The 21,043-nt window shown below is 45.6% G+C and overlaps 1 protein-coding gene across 2 annotated transcripts in view; it reads right to left on the bottom strand.

The window, feature by feature from the left end:
* Window positions 1–1,444: 1,444 nt before the first annotated feature.
* Window positions 1,445–21,043, bottom strand: part of LOC104477894 (somatomedin-B and thrombospondin type-1 domain-containing protein-like) — a 33,220-nt gene continuing 13,621 nt past the window's right edge. Inside the window, exons 1-5 of one of the 2 annotated variants that reach the window (XM_086761028.1) lie at window positions 13,378–13,725; window positions 9,655–9,849; window positions 8,636–8,714; window positions 6,702–6,878; window positions 1,445–2,394 (exon numbers count right to left, since the gene is read on the bottom strand). In XM_086761028.1, coding sequence (XP_086617154.1) covers window positions 2,277–2,394; window positions 6,702–6,878; window positions 8,636–8,714; window positions 9,655–9,849; window positions 13,378–13,618 — 810 coding nt within the window. In that variant the 5' untranslated portion in view covers window positions 13,619–13,725 and the 3' untranslated portion in view covers window positions 1,445–2,276. Of the gene's footprint in view, window positions 2,395–6,701; window positions 6,879–8,635; window positions 8,715–9,654; window positions 9,850–13,377; window positions 13,726–21,043 lie in introns of those variants that run through there. The other variant, XM_086761029.1, reaches the window with a different exon arrangement.

Genomic DNA, 21,043 nt, shown 5'->3' with positions numbered 1-21,043 from the left:
TTTAGCAAACTTACTGCAAGCCTCCAAAAAATATAATCAAGCCCAGATTCTGTAGTGATCTGACCCAGAATACTATTTCCGAGCAGCCTATCCTCAAACTTCTCGACTCTCCACAGCTACTTTCACTCACTTAAGAGACTGAATCTGCAGGCTTCCTACACATCAAATTCCTATCAAAACTGGATAGAATTTCCTACAGTTTCTGCCACAATAGGATGAAGTATCGTCAAAAGAACCTCTCTTAAGGCTGGCTTACTCTCAAGACACTAAAGCAGGAGGGTAATCTACTTTCAACAAGGGCTGGGGTCAGGAAGGGTGCTTCACACCCTCTTTACTCATGGCAGGCACCAATCACCATTTCCTGAAAGGTTCACAACAAAACAGATAAATGTCAGGACTAAACAGTTACCAGCAAGTACCATGACAATTTAATAAAAGTCTTAAACACAAATATAGTACAGCTAATGGGTAAGTACTCAGTAAATTAAAGGGATTGCAATTAAGGTGCTTTAAGGTGCCACATTGTTTCATTGATTAGAATAGAAGCTTTTCCCACTTGACACTATCATTTATAGCCGCAATAGTGTCTTTTCCTACCTAACTGGGAGCAGGAAAGAGGCACTGGAGTGAATGCAAAACTGAAATGATGTACTCTAGTTATTTATTCCCAAGCCATCCCTCAGAGGATCGCATCCCTCTGCTCACAAACCAGTGCTACTCCTGAGCAGGCCACAAGTTAAGTTACAGATTCTGTCAGATGGTGAAGCACAGCTTTTTTTGTTTTTTTTTTCTTAACATCTTGCTACTCTGGGATGAGATCACTCTACTGTGAGTCATTAATCCACAGACAGCTTGTAACATACAAAGAAAAGCAGAGCCTTGCTCTCAAATCCCTACTGTACTGGCCAAGAGGTATCAGGCACTTTCAGACCTCTCATCATCATATTACACACACCTCTAAGCATCTCAAGCACATATCTTCAGTGCCCTTTAATTTTTTCATGAAAGACCTTCAATATGGTCACTAGATGGCTTTCATGATCCAAATCTAGACTAGAGTTGGACTTGAGCATTAAAAATCTCTTCTGGAGCCACTCCAAGCCACTCATCTGGGTTTTGACAAATTTAATTACCTACATGTTCACCACTGCAGAGCTCTGCCACAAAGCACAAGTCCTTTCTGTAATTTTGTTTAAGCAGATTCAGAAGTATGTATATATTAAAAGAAATATCACATCCACCTCTGCGTAGTGATAGGTCATGGTGCTGGACTTCCATCTGTAAATCCTGAGTAGTTCTGGAACTGGACAACAGCGATTTTTCCTCCAGTCTTACCTGCTGGAGGAGAGGAGTCGGCAGCAAGATCAGCCAGAACAAATAAGGCAGGTTCAGGTGCTAAAGAGACGGCACTACACGGTTTAATCAAATAGAGACATACTGGGAGAACATTTCCAGTCTCCTTTATTTTCATTTATAGAAAAGTATGAATATAAATCAGTAGAATATAAAGAAAATATTTCAAATATTTTCCAGTCAAAAATACAAGACTATACCTAGCCCTTCTGGTACAGCTGGGATGACTTCCTATTTAGAACCCCAGGACGGCACCGCACTTTGGGGCAACTTGGAGATGGGTTCTTGAAACCTGAAATCCAAGAACCCATTTATCCCTGGTACCTTCTATTCTTTCAGATTTGAACAGGCTCATTTCTAAGTTTTGCCATTATCTCAGCAGCACAAGAGCAACCCTCTGCAAGACTGAGGATCAATATGAAACGATGAGACCAAGACAAAAAGAAAGGGTATATAAGCACAAGAAGGAAGCATCCATGAAGAAGTGCCATTACCAGGAAAAGGCATCACTTGAGTTAATCTATTTTGCATTGTTGATTCTTCATTGAGACTTTAGAAAAATAATAATTAAACCTGGGTTCATAAGGCCTTTTTTTGTCTGATTTCTTATTTGGTGAATTCTCGTTCCTCTCAAGAAAGAGGGAATTTGTAAGAAGTCATTAGGGTCAGACAGGCCTTCACAGGGATGGATGGGCAGAAAGAGATTGGCACTTCACAGCCAGTCTGATTTCTTTGGAAAGCAATGAGTACACTTGGACAGAGAGGATTCAGAGTGCCCCAGTACAGACAGCAACCTCTTGAAAGTAAGGAGCATAGACTCTGACGTGGGGAAGTCATTGTTTTGGTTGCAGTTCCTACTGCTGCCGCACGCTGGTGCCAGACAAGCCATCACAGCGCTCGCTTGCTGGGGCTGTCAGGAGAAGTTAGATGAACAAGAAGCTGTGAACAGAAGGACAGGAGCAAGTGTCCAGCTGGCGAATTCTCTTCCAGGTTCCCTTGCATCGAGGGTTCCCTACTGCCTGCCAGTGCAACAGCTGATTCCTGAAACACAGACATAAGAGGGAAGAAGTTAATGTGCTGCACCTCTGCTGCAGGGCATTCACTTGTACAACAAGAGCTTAAATCACCCAGTAAATCCCATTTTGTTTGCTAACATCAATTTTCACTCCATGGACCCAATTCCACCTTTCTACCACTGTAAAGAAGCAACCACAGTGACTCCCATAGGATTGTAATAGTGTGAAGCAAAGCCACAATCAGTCAGAACACTGGACTGGAATAACTCAGAGCAGCACGTACTATAGATGTTAAGTCCAAAAGGATTCACAGAAACATTCCCTCGAGGTGCCCAGCATTGCATGCAACAACTTACAAAGCCCACTGACATCCCCATAACTCCTGTATTGAAGCACTTGACAGGTTGCAAAGTGGGCAAGACACCTCTTCCTCCATTTTTCTTTATAACACCACGCTCCCTCTCAGCAGGCAGAGCTCTGTTGCCACCCAGAGCCACTGAGATGCTGAATGAGTACCCAGCACACAGCACATGTCTGCGTGAGCAGGTGCAGGGACACAAGCATCTCTGGATAACCACGTTAGCAGAAGCTTTCCCACCTCGCTAAGAGCTGTACACTAACACAGCTTCTGTGTGGCAGTTGGCTGGAGGGAGCAGACCCTCAAATGTTGCAACAAGGTTACTCACAGGCCTCCTAAGTAAAGGACAAAAAAACCCAAGCAACCATCATCTTTTCTCCCAGGCAGTCCATCAATACATTGACCAGAACTGAACAGAGAAATACCGTATTAAAACAACCATGCAGATGCACAGGCTATTTTGCACCATCAGTGGCTGCACAAGCAACCTTGGCCTAACGGCCACAGAAGCTGAAATTCTGCTATAGCACTGTGCCCCTTCCCAGATTTCAGCATTTAGTGGTTTAAGAGAATTCCTCACATCAGTGTGTCCCAGCCCTGACTTTGGAGAAGCACAAATACCACAATTGGATCAACTCTTGCCCTGTGCAGAGTTGCTCACAGAATAGCCCAACAGACCCCTAACTTCTGCTTGTTTTATAGTTCTGTGGAAAAAGGAATTATTGCTCTAGCTTCACAAAGATAACCTTGCCCTTAGTTTAATGAGATGTCATGCTCCAGAGCGGAGTTTTATGCACCACACATGGTTGGAAAAGGCTCACTGTATTTTTCTTTTGGCTTGAGGTCATTTCAAAATACTAGAATCTGCACAGGGAGGATTAAGATCTCAGATAAAGCAGTCCCTTACCCTTCAAAACTCTGGGCTGCAGCTGTAACTTTAAAAGGCTTTACACCTTAAACATCTAAGCTAAACATGCTTACTGCCGTCTTGCTGGTGGGGAAGGCAAATACTAACTTGGCTATAAATTAAGTCCATCTATTCTCTCTCTCCCTCCACCCCATGAGCATGGGCACAATCTACTGCAGTCTGGACATTTATGTGCTACAACCACTACATCTTGCTCCAGATGATGCAGAGCAGCCAATCCTCCTAGACACAGAGTAAGTATCAATTTCACAAATGTCAAGTCTGTGCTTTATTTGTAGATCTTTCAGAAGATGATCCAAAATTAACAGATCAGTTTCCTGGCTTGACGCTCTGTCTTGTTTATGTCATAACGTTCTAGAAGAAAGAAGCCAATGCAAGCTAGATTATCCTAGCCATCCTCACCTGATGGCCACAGGTCTGGTCATAAATCAAGAACTTTGGGAAACCTCCTGAGCTTGCATAACAGGGGTTAAAATGAACTAGCGCCTTCTACAGAGCAGGAGACAGGTGGAAAGCACAGATAACAAGCATTTATCTCTAACTTGAAGCATTAATAAGCCAGACTCCACTCAGACACAAGAAGATAATTAGGAAATACTCATCAAAATATACCAGCATTGCTGAGTTTATTTTAAACTTTGTCAGATGTTTTCCTTCCTGAGAGTCACTCTTGGAACAATATCTCAGAGAACTAAACGCTGGCACAAGCTGCCGAACTGACAGGGTGAGAAGCAAAGCACAGGCACGGTGTGGGTGGGATAGCAGCAGCTGTGCATGCTTCCCCACACAGCATCAGCCAACAGCTCCAGAGACCCAGGCCAGCATGCAAAGGCACAGGTCAGCTGGCATAAACCACCGTTCTGCGGTTACCACAAACTGTCCCTGTCTCCTGGCAGAGTCACATCAGCAAAAATTCAAAACTGAGTATACAGCCAGAGGCTTGTGAGCAGATCTAGGCAAACTCAACTCTGCTTGTGAGCAGATCTAGGCATCCTGCATCTGGCATCAGCTTTGGACTCCCACCATTCTCTTTCTCAGGGCAGCAGCTGCTTTCCCATCCTCTTCCACCTTTATGTCCTCCACATCTGGCCAGCAGATCCCAGCCTGAGGAGTTCACTGTGTGACCCCCTCACAGCACTGCTCCCTTGCAAGACTGCTTGCTCATATACAGCCACTTACTCTAAGAGAAGGCAGAAGCCTTTTCACAGACAATTCCCTCATCCCACTCAATGGCTGTCCCCATCAACAGTCCAATTTCTTCTTAGAAATCACAGAGGTCAGTTTTTTCCTCCATGCAACCTGGTAAAAAAGTATATTATTTCTGGAAACAAATTAGGGGATAGCTCTGTCCATATAAAGAATACCTATACTAAATACTTGCACTTGAGATGTGTATATCGAGCAAATCTAGCAAGGTACCCAGCCCTGGACAACAATCTCCCTGACCCACCACTGTAAGGTCAGGCAGTGATAAGGAACAGCAGATCATGCCCTGGAGGGCAGCTATCTAGGAGATATCTGGGCATTATCTAAAAGATCCATGTGAAATGTCAGGGAGGCTTCACACACACGCACAGGATGAGGAAGCTGCAGACCAGAGACATCATTCATGTTCTACCTGCCAGTCATGCATTTATCTCAACAAAGCTGCCTAGCACTGCTGGTTCACAGAGCCTTGAAGTCCATCTCCATTGCCCTTTACAAAGGGACAGGACATTTGTTCTCTGCTCCGGCCAGCCCTGCTGGTGCTCCAAGCCTATGTGACTACCCTGGCAATGAACCCGAGTGAACACATACAGTACCTCAGCTTGGCACACACAGAGAGAGCTGTAGCTGCCTAGAAAATGCCACAGACATGACTTTCTGGTGAATTCCTGAATATATTTTTTATTTCACTTAATCTGATGTTCCTGCCTGGCTCCAGGGTTTTAGTAAAATAACATTATTGTAAGCTTTTATAATCATTTAAATGTTGAATGCAGGTAAGAGCTATTCCTGGTCATACCAGTTAAGATTTTTTTCTTCTTTATCTAAAAGCTTTTGGAACCTTTGTACACAACAAGCTGAGGCAGGGAAGGAAAAGACTCTAATCTGACTTCCTCTTACTAAAAGCCTAAGAAAAATCCTGCCTAAAAAGGCCTTTATTGGTAGTCTTGATAGTACAATACGTTGTGTGCTGGAGGCCTGATAATCCTAGTTTAGTTTCTAATTCAAATGCACATGCTTATTGCAACATTTATATAAGTTTTAAAAATACCCCTGCCCAGCACTGATGGGCAATGACTTTCTCAGGCAGGGCTGCCAACCAGTTTTAGAGGGTGCCTATCATGGAGTTAAGAGTATCAGGATAAAAGCAATGCAGAAGCTGTGCTTCCAGTGACCACAGCACAGGCTTGGGAGCCAGGACTCCTCTGCTGCTCGCTCTGCCACAGATGTGTTTTGCAGTTTCAAGCCATTCCCTTCATCTTTGCTGGAGTTCACCCAATTTGTACAACCTGGGTGGTCCCCATTTATTGCCCCAAAGCTTCTTCAGCTTTCCAGGGAAAGGATTCTGCAAGTGCAAAGATCTAACAGCACGTCCATCCAAACTCAGGTGCTAGCACATACCTCAAGTCCCTAAGCCAGCTGCCACTTGCCAAAAGTACTCATAAAAGGTCACCTGTAGAAGCAAAATCCCCAGTGCTTAAAAATCACAAACAGATTTGGTTTTATTTGACATCTGACAGGACTGTTAACCTTGGAATCATGGCTGGAGTATCTTTAAAACAAAAAAAACTCCACAATTGTGTCACTTAAAAGTCAGTGAGATTTAGCAGACTAAGTGCAGGGACTCCTACACTTCAGTCCTGGCTCTGCCACTGGTTTAATACGTGAGCTTCTCCAGGTCATTTCATCTCTGCAAGAAACTCATGGTATGCAACAAAGACCAGTTAATGTACGTTCAGTGTTCCAGAGAGCTGCATGCAGTGCATTATGAAACTGGGATGAGCAGATCAAGGGAGAAGAATGAAAAATTCAACATGAAAACAAAAGCTAAAACTCTTACTTTTTGCTTCCACTGCCATCCCCGTAACAGTGTAGATTTCTGGAGTCTAAAGCTGGGTGCTGACACTCCACACACACGGTGTGGCCCTCCCTGAGATACCGCATCCAGTGAGTGTACGAATGGTGGCTGTGCAAGCAGCCTGGTGTGATGGCCACAAGCTGGAATTCAACACAGTACCTGCAACCAAAATAACCGAGTAGGTTAGCTCAATAACCAGACTAGAGCCCTCCACAAGACTGGAAGAGCCCAACTAAACTGGATGACCAGTTTAGTGAAGAAAAACAAAAAACCAAACAAAACCCAACACACACCCCCAGGGTCATAAAAACCAGAACATGTGATGTACCTGCGTTTTGACAAGGTTAAATGGCGAATAAAACTACTTTGCTGGTGCTTTTACAGAGACACAGATTGGTCAAGCATTTGATTAAAGCCAAAAAAAAACCCAAACAGATAGGTCTTCTGGTTCCAAGCCTGGTATCCATTTGCTGAACCAGACTTTCTCTATCATCTGCTCTCAGTTACTTACAATGGGTTTTGTAGAGCAACCTGTGACAGGAGCTAAGACTTGGTCTGTTAAAGTTTTCATTGGGATGATCTCCCTCCTAAGAGACAAAGTGAGGCTGTCATATTTCAGTGGGAGGACTACCAGATTGAAATAGCACTTCTGTCCTGCTCAGACTATTCTGTGCTCCTAATTTAACCAAATCTGAGAGGAAAGCCCAAAAGAACTGGCCTTGTTTGGAGGGGAAAACCAAGCACGTTCAGTAATCACCTACAAACACAGCAGAGAATTGGGTTCTAGTCTAGACTGGTTCTGTATCAGTCATCCCGGGGATTTCCAAACACTTTCAAGTAGCACCCTGAACCATGTGAGCAGTTTGCTTCCTTGTCTTATCTTAGAGACAGAGCAAGGATAAATAATCATGCCATAGAGCTGTGCTCACATTTTAAAATTTTACAGGGAGAAGGCTCAACCAATGAGGAGTCCAAGGGAGGCTCAGGGTGAACAGATGCTCTTTCCCTCAGATACTTAAGTGAGGGGGGTGGATGCACCCACGCACTATGGAAATACTTACATATACTACAGCATAAGGAGAAATAAATCAACAAGTGCATGGCTGCTTCATGTTGCAAGAGCAGCTCTAGGAAACTCCACAGGGTGTTTACAGGAATGGCAGCTTTCAACAAAAAGCAGGCAAACCACCAGGGACTGCAATAAGATCCTCTGGAGAATAATTAGCTCACAAAGCTGTGTATGAGGGGTTATAGGGTGGAAAATAACCTTTCCCGCCAGCACTGTGTTGCTGCTAGCAATGATCCCAACTAGGAAAGAAGAGGGCTGGGAAGGCTGATGCCAGCTCCCCTGTTCGAGGCACCAGCCTGAAGGCAGAGCAGCACACACAGATGGCTGTATCTCGGAAGGTAAAATGCAGCAGAGAGCTCTCTGCACAACCCTGCCCATACCTGTGCTGTGCAACAGTGCCACAAGGGAAAATAGGCAGTGTTACAGCCAAGGGGGGCTGAAATGGGAGGGGAATGTGCTTTCCATGCAACAAGATAGCAAATTGTTCCCTGAGAAAACTTAGGTCATTTATGTTAAAAAGTGCAAACTACACTAGATTCCACACTGGGAAGAACTGAAGTGAAAGGTCTTTGGCTTTTGATCACATAGTCTTAAACAGCAGCAATGCCATGAACAAAGAGATTAATTTCAGTCTTGTACTAGCCTTACATCAAGGTAGACCCACAACCTTCAGACACCCTGTAGATACTGCTGTCGCTGAGCTGAGCGCAGCACTCTGCTCTAGTGGAGTGTCCTCCTCCTGCTGAGAAATACTGATTCTGATTAGCAAAAAGCTGGCCCCAAAACTGCAACCAGAGACACTAATGGTGGAATATGACTGAGTCCCCATGCTGAGCTTCCAACTTACCCTGCTCTTTCATTGCCATCAGCCGCAGCTCTTTTCTTCCTTGCTTTTCCAAACCCTCCTGTTGTTATTAATGCTGGGACTGTGTATAACAAGGAGAAAGAGCACATAGTGTAAGTGGCAATACTGCACTAAGGCTGTTTATGTCTGCAAAATACTAAAGATGGGCCTTTAATGTCACATGGTTTTACCTTCAGCAGGAGACAAAAACAATTCTAACTTTGTATTTTTTCTATTATTCACGACCATCAACCATTTCACTGAAAAGAGAATCTGGACTGTTGACAGATTTTTGCCTCAGCAGAGAGAGTCTATTTATCAAGCACATCCGAAAGACAAAAGGGGAGGCAATATTCACTTAATACCAACTCTCAACAGGCTTGAAGAAGTCAGTTGTGGCCAACATCCAGACTGGACAGATTTTGACCTCAAAATAGCAGCAAAAATGACAAGCAGTTGTTCTAAAAATCAGTAAAGGTACGTAATGAAAAGCTGATTTGAGTGAACTGAAATCAGGCTTTTGCTCCAGAAACTAGCTGGAGATCTCTGCCTGCACTCTGCTCCAGTGCAGAGAAGTCATACCTTGCCTTTGATGGGTATTGCTCCTTCATGACTTTTTGCAGATGACTCATAAAATAAAATTTTAAAAATATTTTTTAAAAAAGTGCTCAACACCCACTTACAGAGGTTTTAAAGAGGCATAAATCTATCAACTCTATCAAAATTGCCAGAGATTTACACTTGTATAAATGAGATCACAACAGGCCTGTGGTATTTCACTTTTGAAACAGAGCAGATCACAGCTAACGGCAGGCATTACTTTCAAACACTGTCCTAGGAAGGATATCCCTAAGCCTCTGTGTAAGAGTTCAGTCCTCAACTACACCAGGCAAGCCCAGAGCAAACATGCTGGTGCCTGAAAACAACTCTTTTCAAATACAGTAAAGAAAGATCAGCTCAGCTGGCCCAAACAAGTGTTGTCCCTCTGATTACCCAGACACTTACATTCTCAGTGGACTTACTCAGGGACTGTTTGCACTCTGTTCCTTCCCGAGTCCAGTACTCCACGCAGCCAGCCCTCTCCTCCAGAGGAGGGCAAGCTTCTCCTCCGTTCCTGGGCTCCTGAATGATGTGTCTCCTCCGAACACGATAAGTTGTCTTGCAAGGCTCTGCGCAGCCACTCCAGACACTCCACTGAGATACCACACAGGGGATAACTGGAGGAAGAGTAACAAACAGGAATGTGGAAGGTTACAGAAACTACATAAGTGATCAGCCTTCTCCAGAAAATACACTTTTCAACACAATCTTCCTTATTTCACACCTGTTCCACGGTTGTGTTGGGCAGTTCCCAGTAGCTCTGCTCCCAAAAAATTACCTGGCCAGAAGCTCCAGCCATCTAGGATAGTCTACATGGGGTCAATCCCTCTACCTACACTGCTGCAAGCCTCCCCTGCAAACTGGGACCTGCACCAGATGAACGAATAAAAGTTTTAAAATTAAACAAGGTCAAACTGAGTGGTAAGAGAAAAGGAGGATAAAGAGCAGGAGGAAAGAGAGGGTGCTTGTAGACTCTTCATGCAGATAAGGCCCAAAATTTTACTGACTTCTCTTGTCAGATGCCACATGGCAAATGATGACCAGCCATGGAGTTTGGACCGTCGCATGGCAGGCTGGAGTTGAGCTCAAGAAGAAAAATACAATGCAATGGCTTCCACTTTGTACATGTTGGAATTAATCCCAAAATATTTTGAGAATGTAACTCATTACTTCAAATTTTCGGAACCTGCATTAAGTGATGCTTCAAAAATCTTCACCTCACTGAGCATCCCTACTTGCTCTCACACAGTATCCACCATGCTAAACTCCTACGCCTTGGCCTCAAAGCAGCTGAAGAAACGTCTTCCTTTAACATTCAACATTCCATCCATTCAGTCTAAAAAACATTGGTACCATTCCCTGTGTCATATATTCCCTTTTGTGATCTCTTCCCCATGAGCATGCCCATAGTTGAGTTTCACAGGATGGACTCTTTGGAAGGAACTATCAGGAATAACACAGGAATCGCTCAAGCACAAGAGCATTCACCTGCTCATCTCTCTCAAAGGCAACCTGGAATAATAGCCTGTGATATACTTGATCAGTTGTACTCAACCAATACAACCTAAGCATCAAGAACAACACCTCTGGAGAGAAACACTTGCAGGTCAGCTCTGAGTCATATATTATTTTTTCCCCATGTATTCTCAACTGGCTACAGTCTCTCTCCTGGCATTTCTGTATCTTGTGACTGAACTGGGCCAGTGTCTAACAATACACTACACCAGCACTTCTAAGGACATCAATCTTCAGCCACACCAGCAAACAGGTGTCTTATCAGGTTTTGTGCCTTGCTGGTTCAGCCACTGGGTGCCTCACACACACAGAGACCAGCTACAGGCCAGCACCCGTCACCTTATGTACACTAAGAGAAGGGCTGCACTTGCAAGCTAGCTTCCACCAAAGTCCCTGCAAGTACTCCAGAGGCAAACTACACAAGGACAGAAACATTTGACTCACGACACTGAGCTCACACACGAGGAATTCCTCAGTCCTGAATTCAGCTCCACTACTAATCCACAGCTCAATTTAAAGATGCAGATGAGCCCGTTCAAACCATTAAGAGCCACAATGCTCAGCACCTTATAGTAAGAAACATCTGCATCCAAAAACCTGAGTTCCACTGATTTCACTGGGAGGTAAGCTGCTAAATGCTGTTGTGAATCCCAGTCCTTCTAAGCAGCTCGGGCTTGATATCTCAATTTATTCTCCCATGGAACACAGATAATCCCTAATTACTGCATTTAACTTTATTTGAAACTGCCCTTGTCTCCAGAAACTTCAGGAAGATCTTTCAAATGCTATTGCTTTTCTTCTTTGTCTAAAGTCACCACAAACAGCTTTTAAAACCCATTCAAAAATTAGGAATTAAATCAATCATCTAAGTAACTGAGATATTTCATATATGCAGCAATGTACCACAAAAAAAAAAGACTGTGTGTTGGATTGCAGGCTGCCCAACATTATAATCCTTTTGGGCATCTCATTTATTCAGAATCTTCTGATCTTTTCAGTTTCGTTTAGCATCAGATATTAACCTCTTTGCCTTAATATTTTGCTTTACAAGTCACTCTGATAAAGTAACTTTAGTAGTGGGAGAAAGAAAACTACTGAAAAAAGGCTTGGTGACACAGGCAATACAAGTCAAAGTAGAACTGGTCCCTTACATCCAGCACAAATCAATTAAAAGAAACAATGCAGAAATATCTGATCCTGCACAAACCCAGCCTTCTCACTAGATCTCCGTAGACAGGACGCTGTTATTCCTCCGGCGAGGCACAGGATGGCACCAGGCTGGCAGCAAGGGCTGCAGCAGGTGCCCAGCACAGAAAAGGAGCAGTGACTGCCCTCTGCTATCCCTTCACAATGCATAACAAGGGCCTGCAAGCACATCCTTCTTATTACGCTTCTGTAATACAAAGAATAGGCACGAGGGGTTCCTGTCCATCCCAGTCATCCTGCCGACAGCAGCAGGACTCGGACGCAGCAGTACTGAAGCAGCATCCAACAGTCCAACCACGTTCAGACATCAAGGGCACTGGGGCATCCAGCACCAACCAACACGCCCTTTCCCAGGCAGCCCTGACACCAGGACAGCCAAGGTGCACCCTCCCTGCAGACCTGGGGCGCCCTGCCTCAGGACAGCTTTATGGGATCCTGTGCGCAGCTCGCTGTTTTCTCTAGCACTCAGGAGCTGTTGGTCTGCAGACCCACCAGCCTGTCCTCATTCACAGACATAGCTTGTTCGAATCACTTTGGAATGAACTAATTTTCCAGCTTGAAAGGAAAAAGATAATTAAATCACAGGAATGTCTGCCCATCTGCCTGGAGAAAAACTCTGCTAAGGCACAGCTATGCAGGTTAAAAAAAAAAAGGCATTATGTGAGCAGATAAGACTCTTTGAGGATGCTACTTGAGGGAAGGGAACATGAGATCGCACCACTCACTAAAACAACTTAGCTCCTTAGTTCTCATCTGCACCTCAGCAGAACACGTTTATGGGAGGAGTGCTGCTGTGCTCCCCAGGAAAGCAGTGCTGCCTGAGGACCCCAGCACTCAGTAGCACTGGCACTGTGGTCAAGCCTGTCGCCGGATCAACTGTCGGAGGTGCATGCCTTTTGCAGGGATGTGCAGATTGACAGGAGCAGCAGATTTGATCCCCTCCATAGTAATTCAATCTGCAAGAGGGAAAGGGATCAGGGGATTCTGATTCAGTCAGAAGACGTCCCGTTTCACGTTTCGGTCCTGTACAAACACGCAGGATCCTGACGTGCCCAGCCAGAGGGGGCCCAGGGGACCTCAGCATCTTTGCACCCAGCTGGAGTGCAAAGGACCCGCAGCGTCCCTCCTTTGGTCCCCCACATCCCCGCCTGCCCCCCCTTGCTCTCCCCACCAGCAAAGCAGAGCCCTACGGTGCTTTCATTCAATGGCTTGGGCTGGAAGGGACCTTTAAAGGCCACCTAGTCCAACCCCCCTGCAAGGAGCAGGGACATCTCCAACCAGATCAGGTTGCTCAGAGCCCCATCCAAACTGCCCTTGAATGTTTCCAGGGATGGGACACCCAACGCAGCCAGGCAGCCGGAGCCCCGAGGGCAGGCAGGTGCCCGCCGGCCCCGGGAGCGGCCGCAGCCCCGCCAGCCACTCACCTGGGCAGGCCTCGGCGTAGTCGTGGCAGCAGTCGAGGGTGCGGGCGCACGCCTGGTCGCAGTAGCAGGGCCCGTGGGAGCCGTCGGGCCGCCAGCCGAGGCTGAGGCAGGCCGGGTGGCGGCCCGGGCAGCACAGCCCGCGGGAGGAGCAGCCGGCGGCGGCGGCGCGGCGGGGCAGGGCGGGCAGGGCGGGCAGGGCCAGCAGCGCCAGCACGGCGGCCCAGCGCGGGCACCCCGCCATCCTCCGCTCCCCGCAGCCCGCCCCGGCTGCCGGCTTAAAGGCAGCGGGCGTGAGGGGGGAAGGAGCCGGCCCGCCCGCCCGCCTCCCCCGCGCCCTGGCCCGGCTGAACGGGGGAAGGCGGCGGGGCGGGCCGGGCGGAGCCCCGGGGCCGCTCGGTGCAGCGGGGTCCCCGCCGCGGGCGGACCGCGCTCGTCCCCGCCTGACACGGGTGGGAGTGGGGGAGCAGCGCCTGGGCTGCGCACCCAGCGCCCCGACGACCGGCTGCGAGCAACGGCCATTCTGACACCAATGCCCTTTATTTTCCTCACGCTGCCGTAGCGTTTCTTTGCCTTAGCGGCATCTCATGATGCCCATGCACCTGACGGTTCCATTTCTGCCGTTTCCAAACCAGCGGGTATCATTTCTGCGCTGACTCCTAGCACCTACCAGACAAATTATAATTAAAAATAAAATAAAAGAAAAAAAAACAAATTATAAAAGAGACCTTTTTTTTTTGTCAGATTTGACTCCAGCATACCTCAGGAGCCATTAAAAACCTGAAACTACTGCGTTCCCAGTACAGCAGCTTGTGGGAAACACAATCCAACTGGCTACACTGTCTCTCTGCAGAATTAGACTGAATTTTCTGCTTACTTTCAAATGCAAGAAGCTTAAAGTGATTCAAGCCACTCCTGTGAATTATTTAACTATTCAGTAGGAAGCTAAAGGCTTTACTGTAACTTTTTATCAAACAGACTTGCTCTAAAATATTGATCACAACAGATGTTAGACCTTGCTGAATACTGAACTGGGATTTATATAACCCACTCACTGATTTTTTGCAACTGATTACGCTGTTGTACTAATGGTGGGTACGGGCAGAGTGTTCCCACTTCAGGGAAACTGCAGCAAAGATGCTTCTAGAAAAAAAAAGATAAAATAATATTAGAGGACAGGCTAGCACCTTCATCATGTGCAATGCTGGACGCACGGGAGCAGAGGAGACTTGGCAACCGCACCAGCTCAGGCATAACATGGTAAAATGTTCCAAAAAAAGATAAGAAGTAAAAGGAACTTTAGCTTCTTTGTAAGTCCATAGACGTCTGTAGCAAAGGACAGAGATCTCATTTTCTTGGCAGTGGTCAGATATTGTCACCTTGGAAATCGCACATGTAATAAATCCTGCAGTGGGCAAGAGGCAAAAAGGCCAGGAGAGGAAAGAGAACAGCACTAGAAATAAGGGGCCATGGAGTCTAGGAAACAGCAATTTAACAATACTAGATGTTAATTCCTGCTTCTGCCAATGAGTCACTCACTCTGTGACCGAGGGTAAGTCATTTAATCAATGTATGTCTCATTCTTGATCTAGAACAGGAAGAACATTCAAAAGAAGATTGCATTACTCAGCTAATTAGTCAACACAAACCAGAGGGCTGTGTGGCTCTTGCGCAATTAATTGAGGGGCAGTAACAGAGACCACTTCCCAGGTGTTTCTGTTTCCAGCACTGATGCTGCCATGCTCCAAGTCCCCCTGCCAAAAAATGGCCGGGGGAGAAGGAACACATTCACATTGTTCTGAGACACCGAAAACTGACTGAATTGAAAATGAGCTTTAGAAAGCAAGGCATCTGCATAAAGACTGCAATTTTGACTGACCCTGTGCTGTTACAAAAATTGGATCTGGATCCAGACATCTCAGTAGGGTTTATATTCAATCCACCCCCACCTAAAGTTCTTAGGAGCAACCTTTGTTGCTCATCACCCATCCCCAGTCTGAAAGCACTTCTCCCTTGTTCTGGTTTGACATAGCCCTAGGGGACTTTTTTAGGGTTTGTGGGTTTTTTTCCCTGACAGGCTCCAAAGATGGTAATGTTAACGAAGCCAAGGAAAACATGACCCAAGCGATGCTGGACCACATCAGCCCAGCAACAGATTTCTTGCAAGGCAGTTGCTGAGTATAGAAGTGGGACTGTTGACCCTATGAGGAATATTGGAGCCAAGTAAGCATGCTTTACAGAAAGGAAATGTGGCTAGTCCACCTCATGAGGAGAGGTGCAGGAGCTGAACAACTTTCAGGGCTGTCCTTGGCAGTGGAGATTGTGTCTTCCAAACTATGGGAACATGAAGAGTCAGTTCCCTAGGGCAGGTGGAAACGCGGCTTTATCTGCTTGTTCAAACCCAGCTGCTTTCCGTGCTGGCCACGCAAGGGTTCCTGCCCTTCCTGCCCTCTCACTCATTTTCCTTCACTTTAATTAAGCTGCACTGCGCTGGAGCTGCCACTGACCCAGTTCCCAGAGGCCCTCCTGCTCTGGCTGGGAGGATGTTGGAGATGGAATGTCCCTTCCAAGGAACAAAGGGAAGCTTACTCTCACTTTCACTCTGGATAGTTAATCAGTGTCCTTGCCTGCACCACAGGCTGATCCACCCATCAGTGGAATGGGGAACACTGTCTAATACCAGCCCCTTCTTCAGCTTTATTTTGCCATAACTTTCCCACACACACACAGAGGAAAAAAAAAAAAAAAAAAAAAAAAAAGTAATTATGTAGCCTGGATAGGATTTACCAAGTTTTTAAATAGGATTTACTCTATTCCCAAGTGTTCACTGCTTTGCCTCTATGCCCCTATCACCAGATAATTTATATGTACACAGTAAATGCTTTAGGATAGCAGTATTTTCTTTGTTCTGTGTCTGTACAGCCCCTTGCACTTTATGTCCCTTGTGCAGGACTTGGATTCTTGTGCACTCCAGCAATAAGGAAACTAGCAGAGCTACCAGTATGTGGCACAAAAAAAAAAAAAAAAAAAAAAAGGTTCTGGTTTAGAGTGTCTTATTTTACTTTCCATTGTCACAGCCAAGTCTGTAAAAGCACAGAAGGAAAGTAGCCAACCGAGTGATCTGATTTCTTGGAGCTGATTTCTACAGATATGTGAAGGCCACAGGAGAGCTGGCTGCCAGCTCATTCGAACCCTTCTCCAAGGCAATCACAAGGGATGCTCTGCTTGTTCATTATGTTTCAGCAAGAAGCACCACCAGTTCACACGAGCTCTCCAGAACATGACGCAAATCAACAGCAATGGCAACAATACTTGTCCAAAAGAAGGCAAAGGTCAGTGTTTCCATCTACACTTTTGCTGCTGTGAACAGCTACCAACTTGACAATCAATTTCTGCAGCAGTCTGTTCTGTGGTCTGCTGCCTTTCCTCTCTCATACGCAGAGCCGAGAGTATGCAAGGGCACGCTTTTCCAGGCTTTGCTGGTGAGAGTTTTAGCATACGTGGTCCTAAACAGACTATATCCTGCTGGGCATAGAGAAGCATGGGAGGAATTCCCGTTGCATGTAGCAACTTTGTGCTCAGCTTTTAAATACCAGCAGGAAAGCAGAGAAACTCTCAGAAACTTTTAATGTTTTCAAAGAAAAGCTGGGACAAATGATCAAGCATCCTACAGCTAACTAATCCAATAGAAGGGGCAAAACTCCAAAACCAGGAAACCCAGCAAGAGGCTGAGACCTTTTGGGATAACTGATAATCAGGGACTTTGCTCTAATACAGACAGCGATTGTATGAATCAAAACTGAATGCCAACTCTTGTCACTTCTCCATCCTTCAAAAGCTGAGCTCCTAACTTGTAATTATGTAAAAACCTTCCATCTCTCTCTTCCTGTCCCATCATACTGTTTCTGGGGATATCCCCCTTCATGAAATGATGCTTCAGCACCCTCTGAAACAAGCTGTTTCATTTTCAACAGTATTTATATTCAGACAAAAGCCCTACATTTCCTTTTACTCCTCTCAGGCTGCTGCTTTGGCTGAGCAGGAGCATTTGCTCTTAAGCGTTGCCTGCCTGAACTGAAGACAAAGTGCAGCAGAGGAGAGGACCACCAACATAAATCCACAGAGAGACTGAATTGCCCCACGCTATTCTTAACTAACTCTCCCTTTCAAACTGTCCATTATGCTCGTGCCTGACTGATCAGGCAGAATAGGGGCAAGCTGGTCTCACGTCAAGGCCAAAGCAACCGCTGTGGTTTTGTGCTCACGGCACTTACCTGATTCTGTAGTTTGCTGAATGTTTTCCCATCCCAGATCTTTCCCTCTGCATGGCAGATTGGAAAAAAAAAAAAAAAAGCTCCAGCTCGGGAAAAGCAGGGAATGCATGCAAGAAACTCCTGGCTGTCTCCAAGGATTTAACCTGCCTGGCTGTTCCACTGAAGTTATTCACCTGAGGTTTTACTGTTTGTTTCATTCAAGTATTTAACTCCCTTCCCCATGCCCTGGCAGTAGGAAATCTTTGAAGCATCTCAGCCCTTCAACTCATCCTAGGCCCTGAGGATGCTGCTGTCCTAGCCCTGCCAGCCCCAGCTCTCACCAAACAGCTCAGTGCACACAGCTCTTTCCTAAGATCAAAGATGTCCTTTGCACAAGTTAGTGTGAAGTGTCCTCTTTCTCCTTCTCAGAGCTGATCTAACCATACCAGAGCAGAGAGCAGAAACTGGGATTTGAGCTCAGGCTGCTGCTGATAAAAACCTGAGTGTTTATTCATCACTAGAAAAGCTGCATTGGGTCAAAACAAAGACCTATCTCCCCCAGTATCTGTCTTCAATAGTGGCTAATAGCAGATGCCTAGGAGGGAATATAAGATAGGTTAAATGTACAGTAGTTATTTCCTCAACATGTTCTCACACTTCTGATAATTTCACCTCCAGGATTTCCAGGTGGTGCCTACGCCTCAGTCCGTGTCTTTGTTGTTTTGAACCTACCATCAGCTAATTTAATTTGAATTCCTAGTTCTTGTATTGAAAGAGACAGGGAACAATCAATTCTAATTTACTTTCTCAAGGCCACTCAGTATTTTATAGATCTCCATTGAATTCTCCCTTAAGCATCTCTCCCTCAGGCTGAAAAACCACCATGCCAGGAGGGGCTGCCTGGCCGGTGGTTTGAGTCGTGGAGAGCTGTCACCATCTCAGACTCTGCCTCAGCAGCTCCTCCGTTGATCTCTCTGCCACGGTTGCATTTCTAACATCCAGTTCCTCACTTGCTCATCTCACAGGTCCTGCCTCTCTCAAGTCCTTCTTTAGGTTAGCTAACCTTTGACACAAAAGAAATCACTACTGTGGATGTGGTCTTGCTTTTCCATGCACCCCACTCACAGTATGAATGCAGGCACTTAAGGCCAAGATTAAAACAAATTCACACAGGCAGACAACAAGCTCTTAGTGCTGAGAAAGAGAATAGTCTCAGGTGAGAAAATATCCTAATGCAAGAATTAAGTTTTTTTTCTTTCTTTTGACAAACTCAAAAAAAAAAATAGTAAGAACTAGAGGAGCTGGCTGATTTACTTTCGCATCTGCTCCTGCTTTCTTAAAATGCCTGTCTCCCTGCTTATCCCAGGCACCCTGTGCAGAAATCCATAATTAAAAAAGTGTTGGGGGTCAGGAAGGGGAGGAGAACTAAGCATTGAGTCTTAAAAAAGGCTTACTTGAGAAAAGATCCAGGTGGAATTTTCTTTTATCAAGACTGGTAAGCAAAGAATACATCTGCAGGGATCCTAATGCCACTCTACTTGGAGGAGTTTCAAACTCTGCACTGCGATTCTTTCCTTCGTGGTGTCCTTTGAGATCTTAGAATAGAAGCAAAAAGACCTTTAAACAGCATTCCACTTCTGTACACATCTGCTAGTTTTTAGCAGAGACATGGGAGAAGAGTTGATACCAAGCAAGATTCAGATTTTCCTAAAGAAATTCTGAAGAAAATCAGATTACAAGCCCACGTATTTGAGATTCTTCTGTGTTTTGCCGAAGTAGAGAAGAATATTGAACCAAAAAGTTCCAAACTCCATTTGCAAACAAAGCCCACCCAGAAGCAGTCCTATACTCTGACAAAGGGGTGGGATCTCGTTAGGAATGAAGGGAGTTTCGGTCAGCTTACTTGAACTGGGCTATTGACCTAGGGACCAAAAAACATCGCATCCAGAGAAAAAAAAAAATAAACCGCTTCTTGTTAGACCTGGGCTTTTCTGCATGTGCTTGGGAGGCCAGCAACTGCCGCACACCTCTTCAGACATGCCTGAAGTCAGTTTAGAAGAGAAGCAGGGAAGTTCCACTCCTCTCGTTCAGAGGTGGCCATAGGCACAGAGAACACAGCTGTTAGCCTTCTCTTCTGCCTAGAGCTGCTACACAGCCCCGCACATACTGCCTCTCCATAGAGAGCAGGGCTATGACTCACCCCAGGGCATAAAGGAAACAAACTCGTTGTCATTAAAAAGCTATTATCTTTAATGAAAGCTGGAGAAAGTTCAAAGTGACCAGAAGTCTTATTTTTAAAATGGGAAAGATAAATACTTTAATAAAAAGCTTTTAGTGGTTTTCTCTCTGGATCTTTTTCTTTCCCAAAGAAAAGGAAAGGAAAACAGCCAACTTTTCTGAACCTGGTACTTTCTGTGTTTGGATGAGTTTTCTTTTTTTTTTTCCCTAAGAGAAAATAAAAGAACAATTTGTGATAGTCTGAGCCATGAGAGGGGCCCTATGAACAAGGTAAGCCATATTCCTCCCCCTAAGCAGAAGAAAAACCTTGAACAGGTTTGCATTCAAGTCAAACCTGGAATTTTTCCTCTAGTCTGTGAAGGCCCAGAGTGACACAAAGCATTACTGGGAATCTTTTAAACGCAGAATGCCATGGGTTTATGCCATGACAAGGCATGTTCACTAGCAGAAGGAACACAATGCCTAAAATCCCCTATCAATTCTACAAGCTACATGACCCTTTCTCCCACATTAAATCAGAAGCAGTGCCTCACTTTTCAGATTTCTCCAAAGTATCTCCATTCTCATGCTTTCACCAGCTGCCTCCACAGACAACTGCCTCCTCCTTCAGCCCTTGCACCTTTGCATCCTTCTCCTGCAGCCCACGCCACGCTGTGAGATGGCTCCAGGCAGCAGCAGCCTTCTCTCCCTTCACTGACTCGGGCTGCGGCTCAGTGCCTCCCGCTTCTACAGCCCATGGGATTTTGCTGCTGGTGTTTAAGGATGGAAGAGATCAACAGGGACATGTATAATACGACCAAGGACTGCTCCCAGCAGGTCTTTCCTCACTCCAAAGAACCTGTGGCTCAACTGGATCATTAAACCTTTTGTCGTCTTTAGCACAGACCATGCATTCCCATCCTGTGAGGAATCTCCAAGTGTGCATGAGATGCTGCAGAAGAAACAAGCAGTGCACACATACAGGAACAGCAGCCTAGTTCACACCCCACAAGATCAGTCTTCCCAGTCACCATCAGATCATCCTGCCTCAGGTAAGTTGATCACTTTGGCTAATGTGTTCTCAACTTAAGAGCCTGAGACTCCAGGTCTCCATTTCTCCTTCTCTTTAGTTACAAGACAACAGTTGCAACTTGGCATAGGCCAGAATCCAGATCCTTTTATTTTTTTTCACAAGTGGC

The sequence above is a fragment of the Chlamydotis macqueenii genome, chromosome 16 (assembly GCF_036417535.1).
Source record: "Chlamydotis macqueenii isolate bChlMac1 chromosome 16, bChlMac1.mat, whole genome shotgun sequence".
NCBI classification, from domain to species: Eukaryota; Metazoa; Chordata; class Aves; order Otidiformes; family Otididae; genus Chlamydotis; species Chlamydotis macqueenii.
The sequence above is the reverse complement of the archived record's forward strand: the minus strand, read 5'-3'. Positions and strand labels throughout refer to the sequence as shown.